Source organism: Semicossyphus pulcher, unplaced genomic scaffold, assembly GCF_022749685.1.
Source record: "Semicossyphus pulcher isolate SPU_LCO1_2020_fin unplaced genomic scaffold, fSemPul1.0.p SCAF_2, whole genome shotgun sequence".
Classification (NCBI taxonomy): domain Eukaryota; kingdom Metazoa; phylum Chordata; class Actinopteri; order Labriformes; family Labridae; genus Semicossyphus; species Semicossyphus pulcher.
Genome location: NW_027211693.1, coordinates 29,706,958 through 29,727,886, shown reverse-complemented (window position 1 = coordinate 29,727,886; position 20,929 = coordinate 29,706,958). Strand labels below are relative to the sequence as shown.

At 46.0% G+C, this 20,929-nt stretch overlaps 1 protein-coding gene across 3 annotated transcripts; it reads left to right on the top strand.

Moving 5' to 3' along the window:
* The first annotated feature begins 267 nt into the window (after positions 1-267).
* Positions 268-18,636, top strand: pcdh18b (protocadherin 18b). Of its 3 annotated transcripts, none has more exons than XM_069669912.1 (4): positions 268-3,032; positions 3,467-3,522; positions 3,866-4,035; positions 17,167-18,636. In XM_069669912.1, the coding sequence occupies exons 1-4, from the start codon at positions 528-530 to the stop codon at positions 18,120-18,122; spliced, it is 3,687 nt and encodes a 1,228-aa protein (XP_069526013.1). In that variant the 5' UTR covers positions 268-527; the 3' UTR covers positions 18,123-18,636. The 3 variants fall into 3 exon arrangements, with proteins under 3 accessions (XP_069526013.1, XP_069526014.1, XP_069526011.1); XM_069669913.1 differs by having other exon boundaries at positions 3,434-3,522; positions 3,866-3,981; XM_069669910.1 differs by having other exon boundaries at positions 3,434-3,522.
* The last annotated feature ends 2,293 nt before the right edge of the window (positions 18,637-20,929 follow it).

Sequence of the window (20,929 nt, the reverse complement as noted above, 5' to 3'; positions counted from 1 at the left end):
GGAGTGGGGGGCGGGGAGGTGGGGGTGTTTTTGTGTGGAAAAGAGACGCAGTTTGGGTGCGGGGCGGGCACAGAGAGAGACTGGAGCGCACAGAGCAGGGCGCGCGCACACACACACACACACACACACGCTCCCTCCTTCTGTCTCTCTCTCTCTCTCTCGCTCTCTCACTCACTCACTCTCACACAGAACGGGCGAAAGCTGCGCCTTTTCTTCGCCCAGACATACACTCTCACTCATTCACAGGCGCACACACATGAGGCGACGGGCATATGTCGATATATGCAACAGATCTGTCTACAAGGAGAGCGCCGCGCGTTGTTGATGTGTGCTAATCTTTTCTAAAACAAGCAAAGTTAACTTATATTTTTATTCTTTTATTTATTTTTAATCATTTGCGGAGTTTTCTTTGCGGACAGTGAGCAGCGGCGGAGGATTTAACATGCTACACGTTTGAGGAGACACAAATTCTTACCCCTCGATTTTTCCCCTCTGTGGAAGTAATCGCCACAGTGTGCGCGCAGAAGATGGGGGCGAAAATGATCCAAATCAAAGGAAATCTTCTCTCTTCGGTACTACTCAAACTACTGCTTCTGGTCGCGCTCATGCACTGCGCCACTGGTAAGACTTTGAAATATAAAGTTTACGAGGAGCAGAAAGTGGGCACTGTTATTGCACGACTAAAAGAGGACGTATCCGGGGTTTTATCCAAACTACCGAGTTCCCTGACCTTTCGGTTCCGCGCTATGCAGCGAGGGAGTACGCCGTTCCTGACTGTCCGGGAGGAGGACGGCGAGATCAGCATTGGCACCAAAATCGACCGCGAGAAGCTTTGTGAGAAAAACTTGAACTGTTCGATCGAATTTGACGTGGTCACTCTCCCCACGGAGTACCTGCAGCTGTTCCATGTGGAGGTGGAAGTGCTGGACATTAACGACAACTCTCCTCACTTCTCGCGCGCCATCGTCCCCATTGAGATCTCCGAGAGCGCATCCGTGGGGACGCGCATCCCGCTGGACGGCGCCGTGGATGCGGACGTCGGGGAGAACTCCCTGCACACGTACTCTCTGACACCCAATAACTTCTTTAAGATCGAAGTGAGGACGCGGACGGACGGGGCCAAGTACGCAGAGCTGGTGGTGATGAGGGAGCTGGACCGGGAGGTGCAGTCCAGCTACCAGCTGCAGCTCACAGCCTCGGATAATGGTGTTCCCCCAAAGTCTGGCTCCACTTTGCTCAAGATCAGCATCTCTGATTCCAACGATAACAGCCCAGCGTTTGACGAGCAGGCTTATATCATCAATTTGCAGGAAAACTCTCCCCTTGGGACTCTAATCATTGATTTAAACGCCACAGATCCAGACGAGGGCACTAATGGGAAAATAGTCTACTCTTTCAGCAGCCATGTCTCGCCAAAGATCTTGGAAACATTTAAGATAAACCCAGAAAATGGCCACATTACTCTGATTAAAAAAGTGGACTATGAAGCCACGGCTTCCTATGAGCTGGATGTTCAGGCTCAGGATATGGGCCCTAATTCCATTCCTGGACTTTGCAAAATTGTGGTGAAGGTGGTGGATGTGAACGACAACAAACCAGAGATAAACATCAACCTGATGACGCCTGGCAAAGAGGAGGTGGCCTACATTTCAGAGGGCGCCCCTGTGGACACCTTCATCGCTCTGGTGCGTGTTGATGACAGCGACACAGGGCTCAATGGTGAGGTGGTGTGCAGGCTGCACGGCCACGGCCACTTCAGACTGCAGAAGACCTACGAAAGGAACTACATGATCCTCACCAATGTCTCGTTAGACAGGGAGAAGAGGTCGGAGTACAGTCTGACAGTCATAGCTGAGGACCGGGGCTCCCCCAGCCTCTCCACCATCAAACACTTTACCGTTCAGGTGCTGGATGAAAACGACAATCCTCCAAGTTTCGAGAAGAGCCGCTACGAGGTCTTTAAATCAGAGAACAACTCTCCTGGAGCTTACCTGATGACTGTGGTGGCCTCAGATCCAGATCTGGGCACCAATGGCCAAGTCACCTACACCATCATAGATGCTCTGGTCCAGGGGAGCCCCATCTCCACCTACGTCACCATCGACCCTTCCAATGGCGCCATCTACGCCTTACGCAGCTTTGACCATGAGGAAGTCAGCCGGATCGCCTTCACCATTCAGGCACGTGATGGGGGAAACCCCGCGCTATCAACCAACACCACCGTCCTGCTGACCGTTTTGGATGAAAATGACAACTCCCCCATCATCCACTCCCCCTCTCTGCGGAATCACACCGCCGAGCTGCCAGTGTGGAAGTATGCATCACCGGGTCAGCTGGTCACTGCACTTAAAGTCACAGACCGGGATGCTGGCGCCAACGGAGAGATGAGCTGTGCCATCATCGGCGGCAACGAGGACGGGCTGTTTGTGATGGATGCTCGGCGATGTGAGCTCCGAACCAACGCCAGCCTGGAGCAGGCTCCAAGGGACGTGATGGAGATCAGGGTGGAAGTCACGGACAGAGGCACCAGCAGGCTGTCCACAGGGGCCCTCCTCAGGCTCTCCCTGCAGGAGACCATGGACATCCTCCCCCCTCTCTACCCCACCGGCTCCAGCCAGGCCCCACTCGACCTCTCCCTCATCGTCATCATCTCTCTGGGCGCCGTTTGTGCTCTGCTGCTCGTCGTCATGGTGATGTTTGCCACCGCCCGCTGCAGCCGGGAAAAGAAAGACCCCAGGCACAACTACAACTGCAGGGTGGCAGAGAACAGCTACCAGAACCACCCCAAGAAGCCTGCCAGGCAGATCCACAAGGCAGATATCACCCTGGTCCCTACTGTCAATGGGACCCTGCCAGTCAGAGCCCACCCACGCTCCCCCTCAGCCTCCCCGACACCTGACAGGGGGGGCACCCTGGGGAGCAGGCAGAGCCATCACAGCCGCCAGTCCCTTAACAGCCTGGTCACCATCTCCTCCAATCATGTTCCGGAAAACTTTGCCCTGGAACTTGCCCACGCTACCCCTCCTGTAGAGGTAAGACAAAGACTTTCTCTCAGTCATTAAGTTGATATGTTTAAAACCCAGACGGTCAGTTTGTGCTAAAAGTAAAGCCAGAGATAAAGCTCTTGTAATATCTCGTCTAAATTCACAATCAATGCACGATTTGATTTGTCTTATATTCAGTATTTGTTCTGAATTTATCCCTTGCTCCCATATTCTGTTGCCTTCAGCCCTTTGTGTCATATTTTTGTTGATCATCACATTCAGGAGCAAGTCACAAAGTCATGCTACCCCCCCCTACCCCCACCCCCCAAACATTGTCATGTGGCCTTGCTTGTTTGACTCCATTCATTTTCCCCTCTTCATTTTTCCCTTTTATTTTTGTCTTTTTTCTTTTGTTTTTGTCTTTTTTTTTGTTTCTCTTGGGATTGTAGCAAGTCTCACAGCTTCTGTCCATGCTCCATCAGGGCCAGTACCAGCCACGACCCAGCTTCAGAGGCAACAAATACACCAGGAGCTACAGGTAACACACGCGCACACTGAGGCTTAATACCGGCAGACATCTTTTGTACACTTCTATTGTCACAGCAAAGCATTTCCACATGATGTTTTAAGTAGTCCAGTGGAGTCTGTTACATCCATATCCAGAAGCCCTCTGGTTTAGAGTCAAACTGTTCGCTCAATAACGTCACATTTGCATAATTGTATGTAAAACCTCTTCTGCAGAGCGCTCTCTGCCTCTTGCTGCACCTTATTATCCATCAGTAGTGCTGCGCACCCTCAACCGTTTGATGATTTTGTTGTCAATGACTTCACTTGTATCTGTGAGACATGATTCACACACCTGTCCCCGTCTCCATGCACAGGTATGCCCTGAATGAGATGGATAAGTTCAGTCTGAAGGACAGCGGCCGTGGAGACAGTGAAGCCGGGGACAGCGACTACGAGCCTGGCAGGGAGTCCCCCATGGACCGGCTCCTTGGTGAGGGCTTTACTGAGATATATGCCCCTGATGGCCAGCACAGAACGCATGCAGGTATACCCCCTAGCCCCCCACCCACAACACCCCACAACCCCTCCCTTCACATCCCATTATCCTGTCCACTTTGTATGTGTTCCTGAATCCAATATGCACATGTTTCTTAGTTTTTACAGTGCATCATTTTTAAATAATCAAGTTGTACTGTAAGTTTCCAGAAGAAATTTTATTGACGTTCTAGATTTGACATTCGAGTCATTGATTAATCTGCAAAATAGGGAATAATGCCCAAAACAAACCAGTAGATCTGAGATGATGTCTTCAATATTTCATATGAGCTGAAAAGCCAAATATATTTAGTTTAATATTATAAGAAAATAAAAATAAAGAAAATAACCTGGGCATTTTAAAGGTGGGAACCAGCAAAAATCAGGATAAATTGCATGCGAGTAATGCACGAATCATTCAGCTCTAAAAGATGTACAAGTTCATTGTAGTTAATTATTCCATTAACGTCCCTGCGTGATCAATCAACAGAGGACAGCTGCTCTGGCCAAACACTGGCTCAGCTGGGCTTAACCAGTTTCTCAACCCTGGGATAGCAACCCCCTCTAGAGGTCACATGATGAGCACAGACTGGGGCACATTTCCTAGACTGACATGTTAAAGTGCTCAATTCACTCTTAATGAAGGCATGAAATATTTGTTTTGTATTTTGAAACCTTAAAGAATATGTAAGATAATATATACTGTATACTCACCAGCCATATCAACCATAAAAGAGTTGTTAGGCGCCATTATTCCCCCTGTCCATGCTGGAGTCAGTGCTGGGGCAAACTCCTCTCACTCTGTGCTACGTCAAAGCTGGGACGTTACTAATAGAGTGGTTATCTCCCAACATTACAGCCTTTTAAAAGCCCTGCCTTGACAGCATGACAGCTGATTAATGATAAATGCAAAGAAATGAACTTAATATCAATATAAAATGAGCAGGATATTTAGTCTTTGTGCAGCTGTATATCTGATGTCTACCTTAGTCATGGAGTCATGCTTCCTGTCATGTGCCTCGGCTCCTTCTCCAGACTGACAGAAATCTGAACCCATCTTTGAATTCCTGTAAAAATACTTGATCTCCGTACTCTTCAAAACATGATGTTACAGTTTGAGAGACCCTTGTTTTAATCTGCAACATGTTATGGCATGCCTTTTCTGTTCTGCATTACAAATGGCTGCATGTGCATCGGCCTTGCAGGTTTGTGAATGCTCCTCAATCACTGAGTCTCACCTCCACTGTCGCTAAGTCCTTGAGTTATCTCTGCAGATAGCTCAACTGATCATCTCCCCCTCCTCCGTCACTCTGCATGCAGTTTCCCTCGTCTCCACAGTCTAGTAAACAACTGAACTCTGAGCACTTGTTGAACGCTGATTGACCCCACTGACTTTGAAACATTTTACCCACCTGGCAGCAGATACCTGGCAGCTTTCGCAGACTAGTTGAGTCGGAAACACTCGGGCACACTCTCTAAAACTCTCAGCCTGTCTTAACTCGCGTCACACAGGCTGCAGAGCTGCAGCAGCTTCCTTCATCACACCATCCCTCTCCTCCCAGAGCTCCCGCTTCTTTCCAACCAGCTTCCCACACAGCCATCACTCGACACTGCATTTGAGCTACATCCCAATTAAAGTCGACCCAGACGGGCAGACAATCTCATCACTAACACCTCCTCACTCCCGCCCTCCCTCCTCCCTCGCTTCATAGCTTTGTGGGGGAGCTCTGCTCGTTAGTCACTCTCCTTTTCCCACCTTCAAGCCTTCACTTTCAGCCATCCAAACTGAAGCCCTTCTGCTCTCCTGATGAAAAGGAAGCATTTAATTGCCATGTGACGAACAGTTGCTATGGAGTCGGCACAGAGTTGCGCTCATGATTAAGCCCTGAAGAGCATAATTACATCTCAAAGCTCACCTTTCTCCCTCTGTACGTTCACCCCGCCTCCCGCCCCCGTGTCCACTGCAGCGTGGATGATTTCGAGCAGCATTTAGTCGCTGCCCTGTCATTATGGCTGAAAATGGTAGCCCTCCCTGCTCAGGGGGAGAATGAGGTAGAAAGTAAACTCTTTGTTTGCAGCTCATCTAGATGCAGAAGATTTCACACAGTATATTACTGAGGAACGCAGCTCCAGGCTGGAAACATTGCATACTCAAATAAACCCTTAAAAAGCTGAAAATTCAGAGAACTTCTCTGAGCTTTATATTCTACATTTGTTTCTTAAAGCACTGTTATTTACTTTCTTTCTCACTGTGAGATTATTATCCATCTTTGTGTAAGACAGTAGAGCCTGGTTCTGTTCAAAACTTTGAGACAACAATGACCAACACCTCTACATCTCACTGAATCAAACCCATCAAACTAAATAATTTGCTAACTTTGCAGGTGCTCTTATGTGTTTCTCTTCAATTTAGACAGAACCTAGATAACTGTTTCTTCCCGCTTCCAGGCTGATTGCTAAGCTAGGCTAACCAAACTCCATACTAACCCACAGGCAGTATGAGCAAACACTTAGAGCCTGACCAATGTGGGATTTGGAGTTTGAGACGTATGAACGTCATAGGGTAAATAAATTCACCAATCACAGATATATCGTATAGCTGGAATAGAAATCTTTCGATGTGGCTTATGCAGAATTGTTGCTCAGTATGACGACTCAAATGAGCTCTGTTTCCTCTTAAACAAATATCTTTAACATCATTATACCTTTCAAACCAATCCCAATGCAGACCAGCTGAGAGGATTGTAAAGTGTGGGGTCACACACTATATGTGTGGAGTCACAGCGCAGTACGCTGGACAAACTACATGAAAACACCATTTCTAAATAACCCTTTGGTGGGCGGCTGTGGCCCAGCTCCCTCAGTCTACATGTCAAGGTGTCCTTGGGCAAGACACTGAAATGCTCCCGGTGGCATAGCCAACATGAATGTGATTACTGATTGACAGTTGGGCGCTTTAGGTAGCAGCCTCTGCCATCAGTGTATGAATGGATGAATGTGACATGCAGTGTAAAAGCAGCTTTGAGTGGTCGCACAGGCTAGAAAAGTGCTAAATAAGTACAGCCCATGTACCATTATTTTCTGCACTCTGTAAAATAAAGATTACATATTGGCGTTATGCATAATATATCTGCATATACCGATCTGCAATAGGGCGATATTAAGTGATAATATCAGCTAACTACTATATCGGACAGGCTCTAATTTTTGTAGATCTTTAGCACAGAGGTCAAAGACCCTGACCAGCAGCCCTGGTCGGACCCCCTGTGGGCACAGAGGTGCTTAAAGAAACGGCATGTAAAGACGGTCAGAGAGCTGAGAACAGCTTGTCTCTGATAACTTTGGTTAAAAATATTCCCCCTGTCGAGCCTGACCCACTTCTTTGTGCATAATGAATGAGGAGTAAACAGTGTTTTCACCTGCAGGCAGACTGAAGGAAGCCTTGTAGTGTGCATGTAGGACTCCACCACTTTAATATGTCAAAGTCAGTGTGTTTACCTGTAAGGAGAAGCCGTGTTACATCTCGTGTGGTGTTTCAAGGGGCTGCGTCAACACTGTGAAGATCACCCTGGTGATGTCATAGTGAAGTTGTCAGGGTTTTTTCCTCGTGGACCTGTGTCACATATGTGCTACCCATGGTGGATTCATGTTGGGTCTCTCTGTAAATAACATACAAAAAGAGTATGGTCTAGACCTACACTTTTTGTAAAGTGTTTTGAGATAACTTTAGTTATGATTCGGTGCCATACAAATAAAATTTGATTAATTGATCAATTGAAAAAGTTGTAAGTAACAACAAATTGTTATTTTTTGTTTGTATTGGATATTTAATTTGACTCCTTCAACACAACTAGTTCTGGAACATGACCTGACCACCTGAACTGTTGCCAAGCAATATAAGCATTCCTGCTCTCTTCCTACTGACTACCTGCTCTGTATCTCTATCAAATGTTTAAATACAAACATATATTTATTTTACTTGAATGTATGTCCACAAAGTAATGAAATCATGATTGATTAAGTGAACCTTTGAGGGGCCTTACGTTCAATAGAGTACTTTGCTTGTATACAGGGATATAATTTTTATTTCAGGATGATTTGTGCAGCATGATTTCCGTGTTTTTCAGTTGTTTGAACAAATAGTGCAACATTAATTCAATGTAGATATAAAAACCCTCAAACCTTTATTTTTGGAGAAACCTTCATTTTCCCTTCATAGTTATAACAGTTGATAAACACTCAGCAAACATGATTTTTCAAGTTTTAGACTTTTTAATCCAATTATTTTAATTTTATATGTGGGAAGAAACCGGAGCATCCCGGGGAAAACCCTAGCAGGCGCAGTGGGTCAGTGTTGTTTGAACCACTGCGCTGCCTGTGGCCTGTTACAGCCTCTGTGTCTGTGTGTGTGTGTGTGTGTGTTGGGGGGACAGGTTTTGTAGGGGGGCGTGGGAGAAGGCGTCAGGGGACTAGTCACTCTTGGATCTGCCCCCTCCTCTGCTGCTTGTATTTGCGGCGGTGTTTCGGGGTGATACACTTTTTGAATCTTCTCCACAGAGAGATCTCCTCCATCTCGGGTGAGTTCTGCAACATCTCTGGAGTGTCCTCGACTGTATCTGGAGTGCTGTTGACCATGTTACGTGTGTTCTCTACCGTATCGGGAATGTCCTCGGTCATATTTGCATTGTCCTCAGCACCAGAGACCATCTCTGGTGTGTTGTTGACAATCTCGGCATCCTCTATGATATCTGGAATGTTCTCAACCATTTTTGGTGAGTTCTCAAACACATCCGGTATGTCCTCAACCGTTTCGGGAGTGTTCTCGACCGTCTCAGGTGATTCCTGCACCGTCTCTGGTGTGTCATCAACCATCTCAGGAGTGTCCTCTACCATCTCGGGAGTGTCCTCTACCATCTCGAGAATGTCGTCCTCAGTCTTAGGAGTGTCCTCTACCATCTCGGGAGTGTCCTCTACCATCTCGAGAATGTCGTCCTCAGTCTTAGGAGTGTCCTCTACCATCTCGGGAGTGTCTTCTACCATCTCGAGAATGTCGTCCTCAGTCTTAGGAGTGTCCTCTACCATTGCTGTAGTGACGGCTTCATCTGTGATGTTGATTTCCTGTGGGAGGGAGGGCTCAGCAATTGGCTCAGATGTATGAAGCTCAATTTCCTTTTCGAGCTCCCCAACCTCCTTCTGCATTGTCTGGCTGGCCTCCTCCTGAGCTTTCATTTGGGATGCCAGCTCCGCGATCACTTCATCTTTTTTGTATACCTCTTTCTGCAGGACTATTACATCATGCTCAAGGGCCTCTATTTTATCTCTAAGCCTGTCAATCAGCTTCAGGTCCCTTCTGTCTGTAACAAGGAGCTCATGCCTGAGTTCCTCATAATCTTTCCTCAGGACAGCGTCCGACTTTCGGAGCTCCTCAACCTCCTTCTGCATTGTCTGTCTGGCCTCCTCCTGAGCTTTCATTTGGGATGTCAGCTCCGCGATCACTTCATCTTTTTTGTATGCCTCTTTCTGCTGGACTATTGCGTCACACTCAAGGGCCTCTATTTCATCTCTAAGCCTGTCAATCAGCTTCCGGTCCATTCTGTCTATCACAAGGAGCTCACGCCTGAGTTCCTCATAATCTTTCCTCAGGACAGCGTCCGACTTTCGGATCTTCTCCATCTCCTTCTGCAGCTCCCGATTGGCCTCCTCCTGAGTTCTCAGTTGGGATTTCAGCTCAATGCATCTGCTGTTGTTTTTCTTCTGAATGAAATGTTGAAACTCTTCTTTGAGCCTCGTAATCTCATCTTCAAATCTTCTGTTATACTCCTCCTGCAGCCTTTTCTCTACTTCTTCACGCCTGCTTATTTCCTCTCTAGTGCGTTGCTCAGCCAAACTTGGGATCTGGTATGGGAGCTCCCCGAGCGGGTCAAGCTCAGTGCGGCTTGGGCTTTCCGAGGTTGTTGCGTAACTTTCCATTGAGGCTCTTAATAGAATCGAGTAATTAAAATACTACGACTACTAAATTAGTACTAGTTAAAGTATCTGACTAACAGCGTTGTGTCTCAGAATGGATCTGTGAACTGTGTTATGTGAGTGTCTTACCTGTAGTGTTGAGTGTCTGCTTCTCAGATTTTGTCCTTTGAAGGGCTTTGATCTGTGTCCATAAAAGTGACTTCATCGATGACATCATAGATCATTCTTAGAATCATTCCCTGCCCTTGCCATTCCTTGTAATTCAAATGTAAACAAAATGGCTGCCACACAATCAACAGTAAAAACATAGAGCACATTATCAGTTTATTACATAGTATGCATTGGTTTACATGTTTTAACATTACTGAAATAACAAAAGCCTAGATATTATATAATATATACATACTGTGAAATGACTTTACAGCCTATTACTGTCAAAATAAAATGCATTATTTTTTTTTTTTGGGACTGCATTAATAAATTGTTGGAGTGTCCCTTTAAGAGCGTCCTCACATTGTAGTCTGAATCTGTCTGCCAGCTCTCGTTGTCTCTCCCTCTGCTCAGTGGATAACAGAAAACCCTCAAACCTTTATTTTTGGAGAAACCTTCATTTTCCCTTCATAGTTATAACAGTTGATAAACACTCGGCAAACATTTTTCAAGTTTTAGACTTTTTAATCCAATTATTTTAATTTTATATGTGGGAAGAAACCGGAGCATCCCGGGGAAAACCCTAGCAGGCGCAGTGGGTCAGTGTTGTTTGAACCACTGCGCTGCCTGTGGCCTGTTACAGCCTCTGTGTCTGTGTGTGTGTGTGTGTGTGTGTGTTGGGGGGACAGGTTTTGTAGGGGGGCGTGGGAGAAGGCGTCAGGGGACTAGTCACTCTTGGATCTGCCCCCTCCTCTGCTGCTTGTATTTGCGGCGGTGTTTCGGGGTGATATACTTTTTGAATCTTCTCCACAGAGAGATCTCCTCCATCTCGGGTGAGTTCTGCAACATCTCTGGAGTGTCCTCGACTGTATCTGGAGTGCTGTTGACCATGTTACGTGTGTTCTCTACCGTATCGGGAATGTCCTCGGTCATATTTGCATTGTCCTCAGCACCAGAGACCATCTCTGGTGTGTTGTTGACAATCTCGGCATCCTCTATGATATCTGGAATGTTCTCAACCATTTTTGGTGAGTTCTCAAACACATCCGGTATGTCCTCAACCGTTTCGGGAGTGTTCTCGACCGTCTCAGGTGATTCCTGCACCGTCTCTGGTGTGTCATCAACCATCTCAGGAGTGTCCTCTACCATCTCGGGAGTGTCCTCTACCATCTCGAGAATGTCGTCCTCAGTCTTAGGAGTGTCCTCTACCATCTCGGGAGTGTCCTCTACCATCTCGAGAATGTCGTCCTCAGTCTTAGGAGTGTCCTCTACCATCTCGGGAGTGTCTTCTACCATCTCGAGAATGTCGTCCTCAGTCTTAGGAGTGTCCTCTACCATCTCGGGAGTGTCTTCTACCATCTCGAGAATGTCGTCCTCAGTCTTAGGAGTGTCCTCTACCATTTCGGGAGTGTCCTCTACCATCTCGAGAATGTCGTCCTCAGTCTTAGGAGTGTCCTCTACCATCTCGGGAGTGTCCTCTACCATCTCGAGAATGTCGTCCTCAGTCTTAGGAGTGTCCTCTACCATCTCGGGAGTGTCCTCTACCATCTCGAGAATGTCGTCCTCAGTCTTAGGAGTGTCCTCTACCATCTCGGGAGTGTCCTCTACCATCTCGAGAATGTCGTCCTCAGTCTTAGGAGTGTCCTCTACCATCTCGGGAGTGTCCTCTACCATCTCGAGAATGTCGTCCTCAGTCTTAGGAGTGTCCTCTACCATTTCGGGAGTGTCCTCTACCATCTCGAGAATGTCGTCCTCAGTCTTAGGAGTGTCCTCTACCATCTCGGGAGTGTCCTCTACCATCTCGAGAATGTCGTCCTCAGTCTTAGGAGTGTCCTCCACCATCTCGGGAGTGTCTTCTACCATCTCGAGAATGTCGTCCTCAGTCTTAGGAGTGTCCTCTACCATTGCTGTAGTGACGGCTTCATCTGTGATGTTGATTTCCTGTGGGAGGGAGGGCTCAGCAATTGGCTCAGATGTATGAAGCTCAATTTCCTTTTCGAGCTCCCCAACCTCCTTCTGCATTGTCTGGCTGGCCTCCTCCTGAGCTTTCATTTGGGATGCCAGCTCCGCGATCACTTCATCTTTTTTGTATACCTCTTTCTGCAGGACTATTACATCATGCTCAAGGGCCTCTATTTTATCTCTAAGCCTGTCAATCAGCTTCACGTCCCTTCTGTCTGTAACAAGGAGCTCATGCCTGAGTTCCTCATAATCTTTCCTCAGGACAGCGTCCGACTTTCGGAGCTCCTCAACCTCCTTCTGCATTGTCTGTCTGGCCTCCTCCTGAGCTTTCATTTGGGATGTCAGCTCCGCGATCACTTCATCTTTTTTGTATGCCTCTTTCTGCTGGAGCATTGCGTCACACTCAAGGGCCTCTATTTCATCTCTAAGCCTGTCAATCAGCTTCCGGTCCATTCTGTCTGTCACAAGGAGCTCACGCCTGAGTTCCTCATAATCTTTCCTCAGGACAGCGTCCGACTTTCGGATCTTCTCCATCTTCTTCTGCAGCTCCCGATTGGCCTCCTCCTGAGTTCTCAGTTGGGATTTCAGCTCAATGCATCTGCTGTTTTTTTTCTTCTGAATGAAATGTTGAAACTCTTCTTTGAGGCTCGTAACCTCATCTTCAAATCTTCTGTTATACTCCTCCTGCAGCCTTTTCTCTACTTCTTCACGCCTGCTTATTTCCTCTCTAGTGCGTTGCTCAGCCAAGGACCTGCTCGTCCTTTCCCGGTTCAATTCAAGGGTAGTGTAACTCAGGCGACCCCTGAGATGTTCTTCCACAGACGATCTCCATTGTCGTGTCAGAGGCAATGGTTGACTTGGGATCTGGTACGGGAGCTCCCCGGGCGGGTCAAGCTCAGTGCGGCTTGGGCTTTCCGAGGTTGTTGCGTAACTTTCCATTGAGGCTCTTAATAGAATCGAGTAATTAAAATACTACGACTACTAAATTAGTACTAGTTAAAGTATCTGACTAACAGCGTTGTGTCTCAGAATGGATCTGTGAACTGTGTTATGTGAGTGTCTTACTTGTAGTGTTGAGTGTCTGCTTCTCAGATTTTGTCCTTTGAAGGGCTTTGATCTGTGTCCATAAAAGTGACTTCATCGATGACATCATAGATCATTCTTAGAATCTTTCCCTGCCCTTGCCATTCCTTATAATTCAAATGTAAACAAAATGGCTGCCACACAATCAACAGTAAAAACATAGAGCACATTATCAGTTTATTACATAGTATGCATTGGTTTACATGTTTTAACATTACTGAAATAACAAAAGCCTAGATATTATATAATATATACATACTGTGAAATGACTTTACAGCCTATTACTGTCAAAATAAAATGCAGTATTTTTCTGTGTGGGACTGCATTAATAAATTGTTGGAGTGTCCCTTTAAGAGCGTCCTCACATTGTAGTCTGAATCTGTCTGCCAGCTCTCGTTGTCTCTCCCTCTGCTCAGTGGATAACAGAAAACCCTCAAACCTTTATTTTTGGAGAAACCTTCATTTTCCCTTCATAGTTATAACAGTTGATAAACACTCAGCAAACATTTTTCAAGTTTTAGACTTTTTAATCCAATTATTTTAATTTTATATGTGGGAAGAAACCGGAGCATCCCGGGGAAAACCCTAGCAGGCGCAGTGGGTCAGTGTTGTTTGAACCACTGCGCTGCCTGTGGCCTGTTACAGCCTCTGTGTCTGTGTGTGTGTGTGTGTGTGTTGGGGGGACAGGTTTTGTAGGGGGGCGTGGGAGAAGGCGTCAGGGGACTAGTCACTCTTGGATCTGCCCCCTCCTCTGCTGCTTGTATTTGCGGCGGTGTTTCGGGGTGATACACTTTTTGAATCTTCTCCACAGAGAGATCTCCTCCATCTCGGGTGAGTTCTGCAACATCTCTGGAGTGTCCTCGACTGTATCTGGAGTGCTGTTGACCATGTTACGTGTGTTCTCTACCGTATCGGGAATGTCCTCGGTCATATTTGCATTGTCCTCAGCACCAGAGACCATCTCTGGTGTGTTGTTGACAATCTCGGCATCCTCTATGATATCTGGAATGTTCTCAACCATTTTTGGTGAGTTCTCAAACACATCCGGTATGTCCTCAACCGTTTCGGGAGTGTTCTCGACCGTCTCAGGTGATTCCTGCACCGTCTCTGGTGTGTCATCAACCATCTCAGGAGTGTCCTCTACCATCTCGGGAGTGTCCTCTACCATCTCGAGAATGTCGTCCTCAGTCTTAGGAGTGTCCTCTACCATCTCGAGAATGTCGTCCTCAGTCTTAGGAGTGTCCTCTACCATTGCTGTAGTGACGGCTTCATCTGTGATGTTGATTTCCTGTGGGAGGGAGGGCTCAGCAATTGGCTCAGATGTATGAAGCTCAATTTCCTTTTCGAGCTCCTCAACCTCCTTCTGCATTGTCTGGCTGGCCTCCTCCTGAGCTTTCATTTGGGATGTCAGCTCCGCGATCACTTCATCTTTTTTGTATGCCTCTTTCTGCTGGACTATTGCGTCACACTCAAGGGCCTCTATTTTATCTCTAAGCCTGTCAATCAGCTTCACGTCCCTTCTGTCTGTAACAAGGAGCTCATGCCTGAGTTCCTCATAATCTTTCCTCAGGACAGCGTCCGACTTTCGGAGCTCCTCAACCTCCTTCTGCATTGTCTGTCTGGCCTCCTCCTGAGCTTTCATTTGGGATGTCAGCTCCGCGATCACTTCATCTTTTTTGTATGCCTCTTTCTGCTGGACTATTGCGTCACACTCAAGGGCCTCTATTTCATCTCTAAGCCTGTCAATCAGCTTCCGGTCCATTCTGTCTGTCACAAGGAGCTCATGCCTGAGTTTCTCGTAATCTTTCCTCAGGACAGCGTCCGACTTTCGGATCTTCTCCATCTCCTTCTGCAGCTCCCGATTGGCCTCCTCCTGAGTTCTCAGTTGGAATTTCAGCTCAATGCATCTGCTGTTGTTTTTCTTCTGAATGAAATGTTGAAACTCTTCTTTGAGCCTCGTAATCTCATCTTCAAATCTTCTGTTATACTCCTCCTGCAGCCTTTTCTCTACTTCTTCACGCCTGCTTATTTCCTCTCTAGTGCGTTGCTCAGCCAAACTTGGGATCTGGTATGGGAGCTCCCCGAGCGGGTCAAGCTCAGTGCGGCTTGGGCTTTCCGAGGTTGTTGCGTAACTTTCCATTGAGGCTCTTAATAGAATCGAGTAATTAAAATACTACGACTACTAAATTAGTACTAGTTAAAGTATCTGACTAACAGCGTTGTGTCTCAGAATGGATCTGTGAACTGTGTTATGTGAGTGTCTTACCTGTAGTGTTGAGTGTCTGCTTCTCAGATTTTGTCCTTTGAAGGGCTTTGATCTGTGTCCATAAAAGTGACTTCATCGATGACATCATAGATCATTCTTAGAATCATTCCCTGCCCTTGCCATTCCTTGTAATTCAAATGTAAACAAAATGGCTGCCACACAATCAACAGTAAAAACATAGAGCACATTATCAGTTTATTACATAGTATGCATTGGTTTACATGTTTTAACATTACTGAAATAACAAAAGCCTAGATATTATATAATATATACATACTGTGAAATGACTTTACAGCCTATTACTGTCAAAATAAAATGCAGTATTTTTCTGTGTGGGACTGCATTAATAAATTGTTGGAGTGTCCCTTTAAGAGCGTCCTCACATTGTAGTCTGAATCTGTCTGCCAGCTCTCGTTGTCTCTCCCTCTGCTCAGTGGAAACAGAGCCCCCCGCTGCTTCTTATCAGGGAAAAAAGCAGACAAAATTTGATAAAAGAAAAGCTCTCAAGTAAACAAAAACATCGGCAGCGAGCCATGTAGTCCAGAGTCCTGAATAAAACTAGACTGATTTACAAGCCGATAAATGATCGCTCTATAAGTCGGCTGAACTGACAGTGCAGTCAGTCACACAGGCAGGCTCTCAGTAAATGTTTGCCTCGTGTGTTCTTTCTTTTCATTTTTACACGCAAATCACTCGGGTTAAATCTTTAATTTCTCCCCTTTCATCAGGAGGGCATCCAATCTGCCGCTGCCCCGGTGCTGTTTTTTTCTCCCTTCCAGTGCACCCAAATGCACTTTTCATCTGCTCTAAGATGTATTATAAATGTTCCTTTCATGTTAATGAGGGGATAATGAAGTCCCTCAATAGCACGACTGAAAAGCGGCGCTCTCTTTAATGAAGGCTTTAAGTTGGCATATTTGATTTGTCTAATTTATTCTTCAGAGATTTTCTATTTGAAGATTTAATATTGAAAACAGCGACTTGAAAGGGAAAAATTCAGGGCTTTTAGAGGAGGAGTTATTCTGAATGGGTAATAGGCATTGATCGGCCTTGCTGAATTGTCTCTCCGTGGTAAATACATCGGAAGGCAGTGTAGCAGGCAGGGCTCCTGCAGAGAGCCTTTCAGACTAATTAAGGCCGAATCCCACCTTGTTATCAGAGACGGTGCTGAAAATCACCCGAGGAGAGGCGTGTGAATCTAAGCCGGCTGGAACGAGCTGACAGGAATCATCTTCAGATCTCTTTTATTCTATTAAACATGAAAGAAGAGAAATAATGGGATCTCCTTTTCAATTATCGCCATGATAGGTATAATATAAACATTATGATGTATGGGGATACTATATTAGATGTTAAAAAAAGCCTTTTATAAGCTTTGACAATCTATGTTTAAGATCCCTGTTAGTAGAGTATTTTAGTGTTTGTTTATCAAAGGCCAATAAACATGAACGATCCTGCAGTCAGACTGTCAATAGTCCATAAATTAGAATCTTAAGTTCATTTAAGAAACTTTATAATCACCACATAAATAGATCAATGGTTTACCTGGACAGTGACACTGGTCCGTTGGTTCCCACCTTTTAGGGTTTAACTCCCCTTCTGCTGACGAACCGCCTATTGTTATGTCCAGCTCCATCCATTCCTGCCTACAGAGACCACCTCTGCAGCTCAGTATTCCTGACTACTCACGAGTCGTTCTGTTTCTCTTCCCAGCAATGAGGCTCTGCACAGAGGAGTGTCGTGTCCTGGGTCACTCAGACCAGTGCTGGATGCCCCCCCTGGCCTCCCCAGCTTCATCATCCTCCGACTACCGCAGCAACCTCTACATCCCCGGAGAAGAAGCCCGCCAAGCCACTGAACTCTCCCAGGAAAAGACCCCGCAGCCCTGCACCGACGCCGGCCCTGCCCGCAACCAGAGCTTCTCCACCTTCGGCAAGGACCTGGGCAGCGAGGACGGTGAAGACGAGGAGGGGGGGCAGGGGGGTGGGGGTGAAGGCAGAGATGAAGACCTGTGTGGGACCACGTCGTTGCTGTCCGAGATGAGCAGTGTGTTCCAGCGGCTGCTTCCTCAGGGTCTGGATTCTTATGTCCAGGTCAACGAGAACCAGAAGGGGACTAGCCTGAGCGGGGTGGGGGTCCCCATGACTGGATCTTTAGATCGCAGGAGGGGGCATCTCCCTGGCAAACCCAACCCCTCTGTGCACCAGCAGGGTGTGGCGGCCTGGGCTGCCAACACCCACTTCCAGAACCCTGGAAGCAGCATCGGCCCATCCGGCCACCACCAGGGCAGCTACCACACCCTGAAACCCAGCACCAAGCTCAGCTCCCAGAGCAGCTGCCACAAGGGCTCCCAGGCGCCTAAAAACAGCCCCCAGAACAGCGGCCACGCCCCCAAACCCCACAGCAGCCCCCTGCTGACGGCGCTGGTCAGCCCCACTATGGTGCAGACTTCCCCAGCGCCGGTGCCAGTGTCAGTGCCGCTCCCAGGGCCCTCCTCCAAGTGGCTGCCAGCCATGGAGGAGATCCCAGAGAACTATGAGGAGGACGATTTTGACTCGGTGCTCAGCCACCTTCAGGGCAAACGCAGTGACAGTCGGCATGAGCTGGTGGACGCCAGCGAGCTGGTGGCCGAGATCAACAAACTCTTACAGGATGTCCGGCAGAGCTAGACTTCCTGTTTCTTACCCTCTTTATTTATTCACCGCTCACTGATTGCTTCCTCTACTTCATAATAAAAGTGAGGGGCCGTGGGCGGCAAAAATAAAACTGAAATATGAAGAAAAACGAAAAAACAAGACCTGCAATTGTCGTTAAAGTTGCATTTCTAATGTATTAATGTGTTTTGTGAATGCTAAATATCCAAAAAATGGTTTGTAATTGCTGGTTTGGTACACAATGTACACTATGTGACTGTATTTATCTTTGTATTTTAAAAATACATTTGTATACTTATATTTATAAAAAAAAGTGTATATAAAGTTAATCAGAAGTCTATTTTTATATTTGAATGCATGTTGAGTACAAAAACGTTGAATCAAGACTTTGACATGCGATCGACATTCTACATATTTAAATTGTCTTTTGTATTGTGATTCTTTTTTATTTGTCGCTATGATATGTATTAATGATTATATTACTGAATTAATGGACACCTGTCTTTGTGCATTATTGTGGGGAAAGGGACGGAACACAATAAAAAACAATAATAAATATTAACTTAGTCTGTTCTTCGTTATCAGTTTGATAGAGCTACGAGGAGGTTCGTTGATGGTCTTAAGGGGCGGCTGTGGATCAGTGGTAGAGTCAGTCGGAGGTTCGATTCCCAGCTCCATCAGTCTACATGTCGAAGTGTCCTTGTGCAAGACACTGAACCCCAGACTGCTCCCGGTGGCATAGCTAACGGGTATGAATGTGATAAGTAATTAACATTTGGGCACTTTACATAGCAGCCTCTGCCATCATACAGTATGACAGTAAATGTGATATATAGTGTAAAAGCAGCTTTGAGTGGTCGCAAAGACTAGAAAAGTGCTAAGTACAGTCCAGTGGGGTGAATAACGTGAATCTGTTGTTAACTAAACATTTAGTAAATCTTAGATCTCACACAAAGCATCCTGTTGGGATTGAAAGGAGTTAAAAAGGATGTTTTTTTATTCTCATCAGGCATCAAAGACTACTTCATCTTTATCATAGGAAGAGTCTAATAGAGTCTAATATCAAAACTGTGAAATCTTTAATGACTCTACACAACTTTAAAGACAAAACAACACAAATTGAATATATGTTTTTCAATTCTTCCAATAACACCGAGGGAATCGAACCACTAGGTCCACTCAGCCGCTGTGTTTGATCCCACCAGAGATATAAAACAGCACATGTGACGTGTTAGACTTACTTATCACTCAAGGGATAAAACCAAAAGGCGGCCTTCTTGGTTTTAAACTTACTGTAATTATGTATGGTGAAAATTAGTTTGTCTTATATTCCTGTATTTTCTACAAATTGAAACCATTTTTTATTCGAAGAAATTAGCAAGAGAAGAATTTGCCGTCTAGAAGGAACAAAAATAATAAGTTCCTGGTTGTTTGATTATCAGAGCTTCAATGATGAAGAATAACTCTATACATTTTGTCAGAACTTAATGTGTAAGAACTTTTTTTTGCTTTTGGAAGAGCTAATTTACATGAAACAATATATGTTAGGTAGAAATCTTAATCAGTGTTATCGTCTCTAATGGCAGGAAGATATAATCTCACAGCTCCGGCGCGGTCTCAGGCTCTGGCTGGTTTAATCTGTTAAATGTGTCTGTGTATCTTCTGGTTTAAAGAACAAAGAGGGGAAAAAAACAGACATTTGAAGACGTGCCTTTGGGCTCTGGGAGTTTGTTAGAGAACATCATTGTTTTTCACATTTTATCGTGTAAACCGAACACTCATAATCTGAGAAAATAATTCTGAAAGCAGTGATTTGTTGCACCCCACAGCGTGTTTGCTCGGGTTACCTCGTGTTGTCCTCTGTAAACTCATAAAGCTGAAAAGATGCTTAAGTCTCTGAGAAACACGGCGGATAAACAGAACATGCAGGTTTAAACCATCGCGAGTCGTCTACTTCACATCAGCAAATTTGGGTTGTCGTCAGTGTTTGCAGACTGTGCGACTGGCTGCTGCTCATATATGAGAAAGCTTTGAAGAGTCTCCCCAGAAACTAAATGACTTGATGCAGCCTGGATTGTTTTTCAGCCCACAAACACTCAGAGAGGCTTTTGCATCCTGTCAGCAATCTCCGAGCCTCTTCAATTCTCAAAACAAAAAGGATCAAGCTCATGGTGGGAGAGAAATGTGCTGCTGAAGCAGACTGAGGCAGCTGCTGAGAGGAGACGGAGGAGAGGTGAGGAGAGTTTCAGCGAGGATCTGATGGAGACGCCTCCCTCCTCTGCTGCCTGAACAGCTAGATAATGGGTGACACCTAGAGGTTCACCAAGTGCACTGTAAACCAGTGACTCCAGCACCCAGCCCTCACCACCACATTACTACTACTACAACTAGCAGCTCTGACATGGAGCCAGAGAGGAGCGAGAGCACACAGAGCCCCCTGCAGGACTAATGAGCACACTGCAGCTCTCAGGGAAACAGCCTGCAGGGGAGAGCCTGCACACACTCACCTGCTGTGGATCAACAAACACAGCCTGTGAAATACACGGGGTCAAATCCACCAGCAGAAACATACAGGAGAGAATAAAAGACAGAATAAACACAATAACACACTAATCAACACAGGCTGATACAAAATAGTAGTCATGTTTGACTGTGCTGTTGCTGTAAAGTGTTTTCCCACAATGCAATGCACAAAGGAAACAATATGTTATTTATCAGAAACCTTTTTTAATTCACCAAATATACATTTTGTTTCAGAAATGTTTTGTAGAAATGGTGGCTAAATTGTTTTTTCTTATGTGATGTCATTTCAATATGTGATG

Bases quoted from the DNA above. Each gene is read 5' to 3' on its own strand.
- pcdh18b (XM_069669910.1), top strand. From the start codon at position 528: ATGGGGGCGAAAATGATCCAAATCAAAGGAAATCTTCTCTCTTCGGTA. The intron at 3,033-3,433 runs GTAAGACAAAGA...TTGGGATTGTAG, and splicing joins ACGCTACCCCTCCTGTAGAG to CAAGTCTCACAGCTTCTGTC. The intron at 4,036-17,166 runs GTATACCCCCTA...TTCTCTTCCCAG, and splicing joins CCAGCACAGAACGCATGCAG to CAATGAGGCTCTGCACAGAG.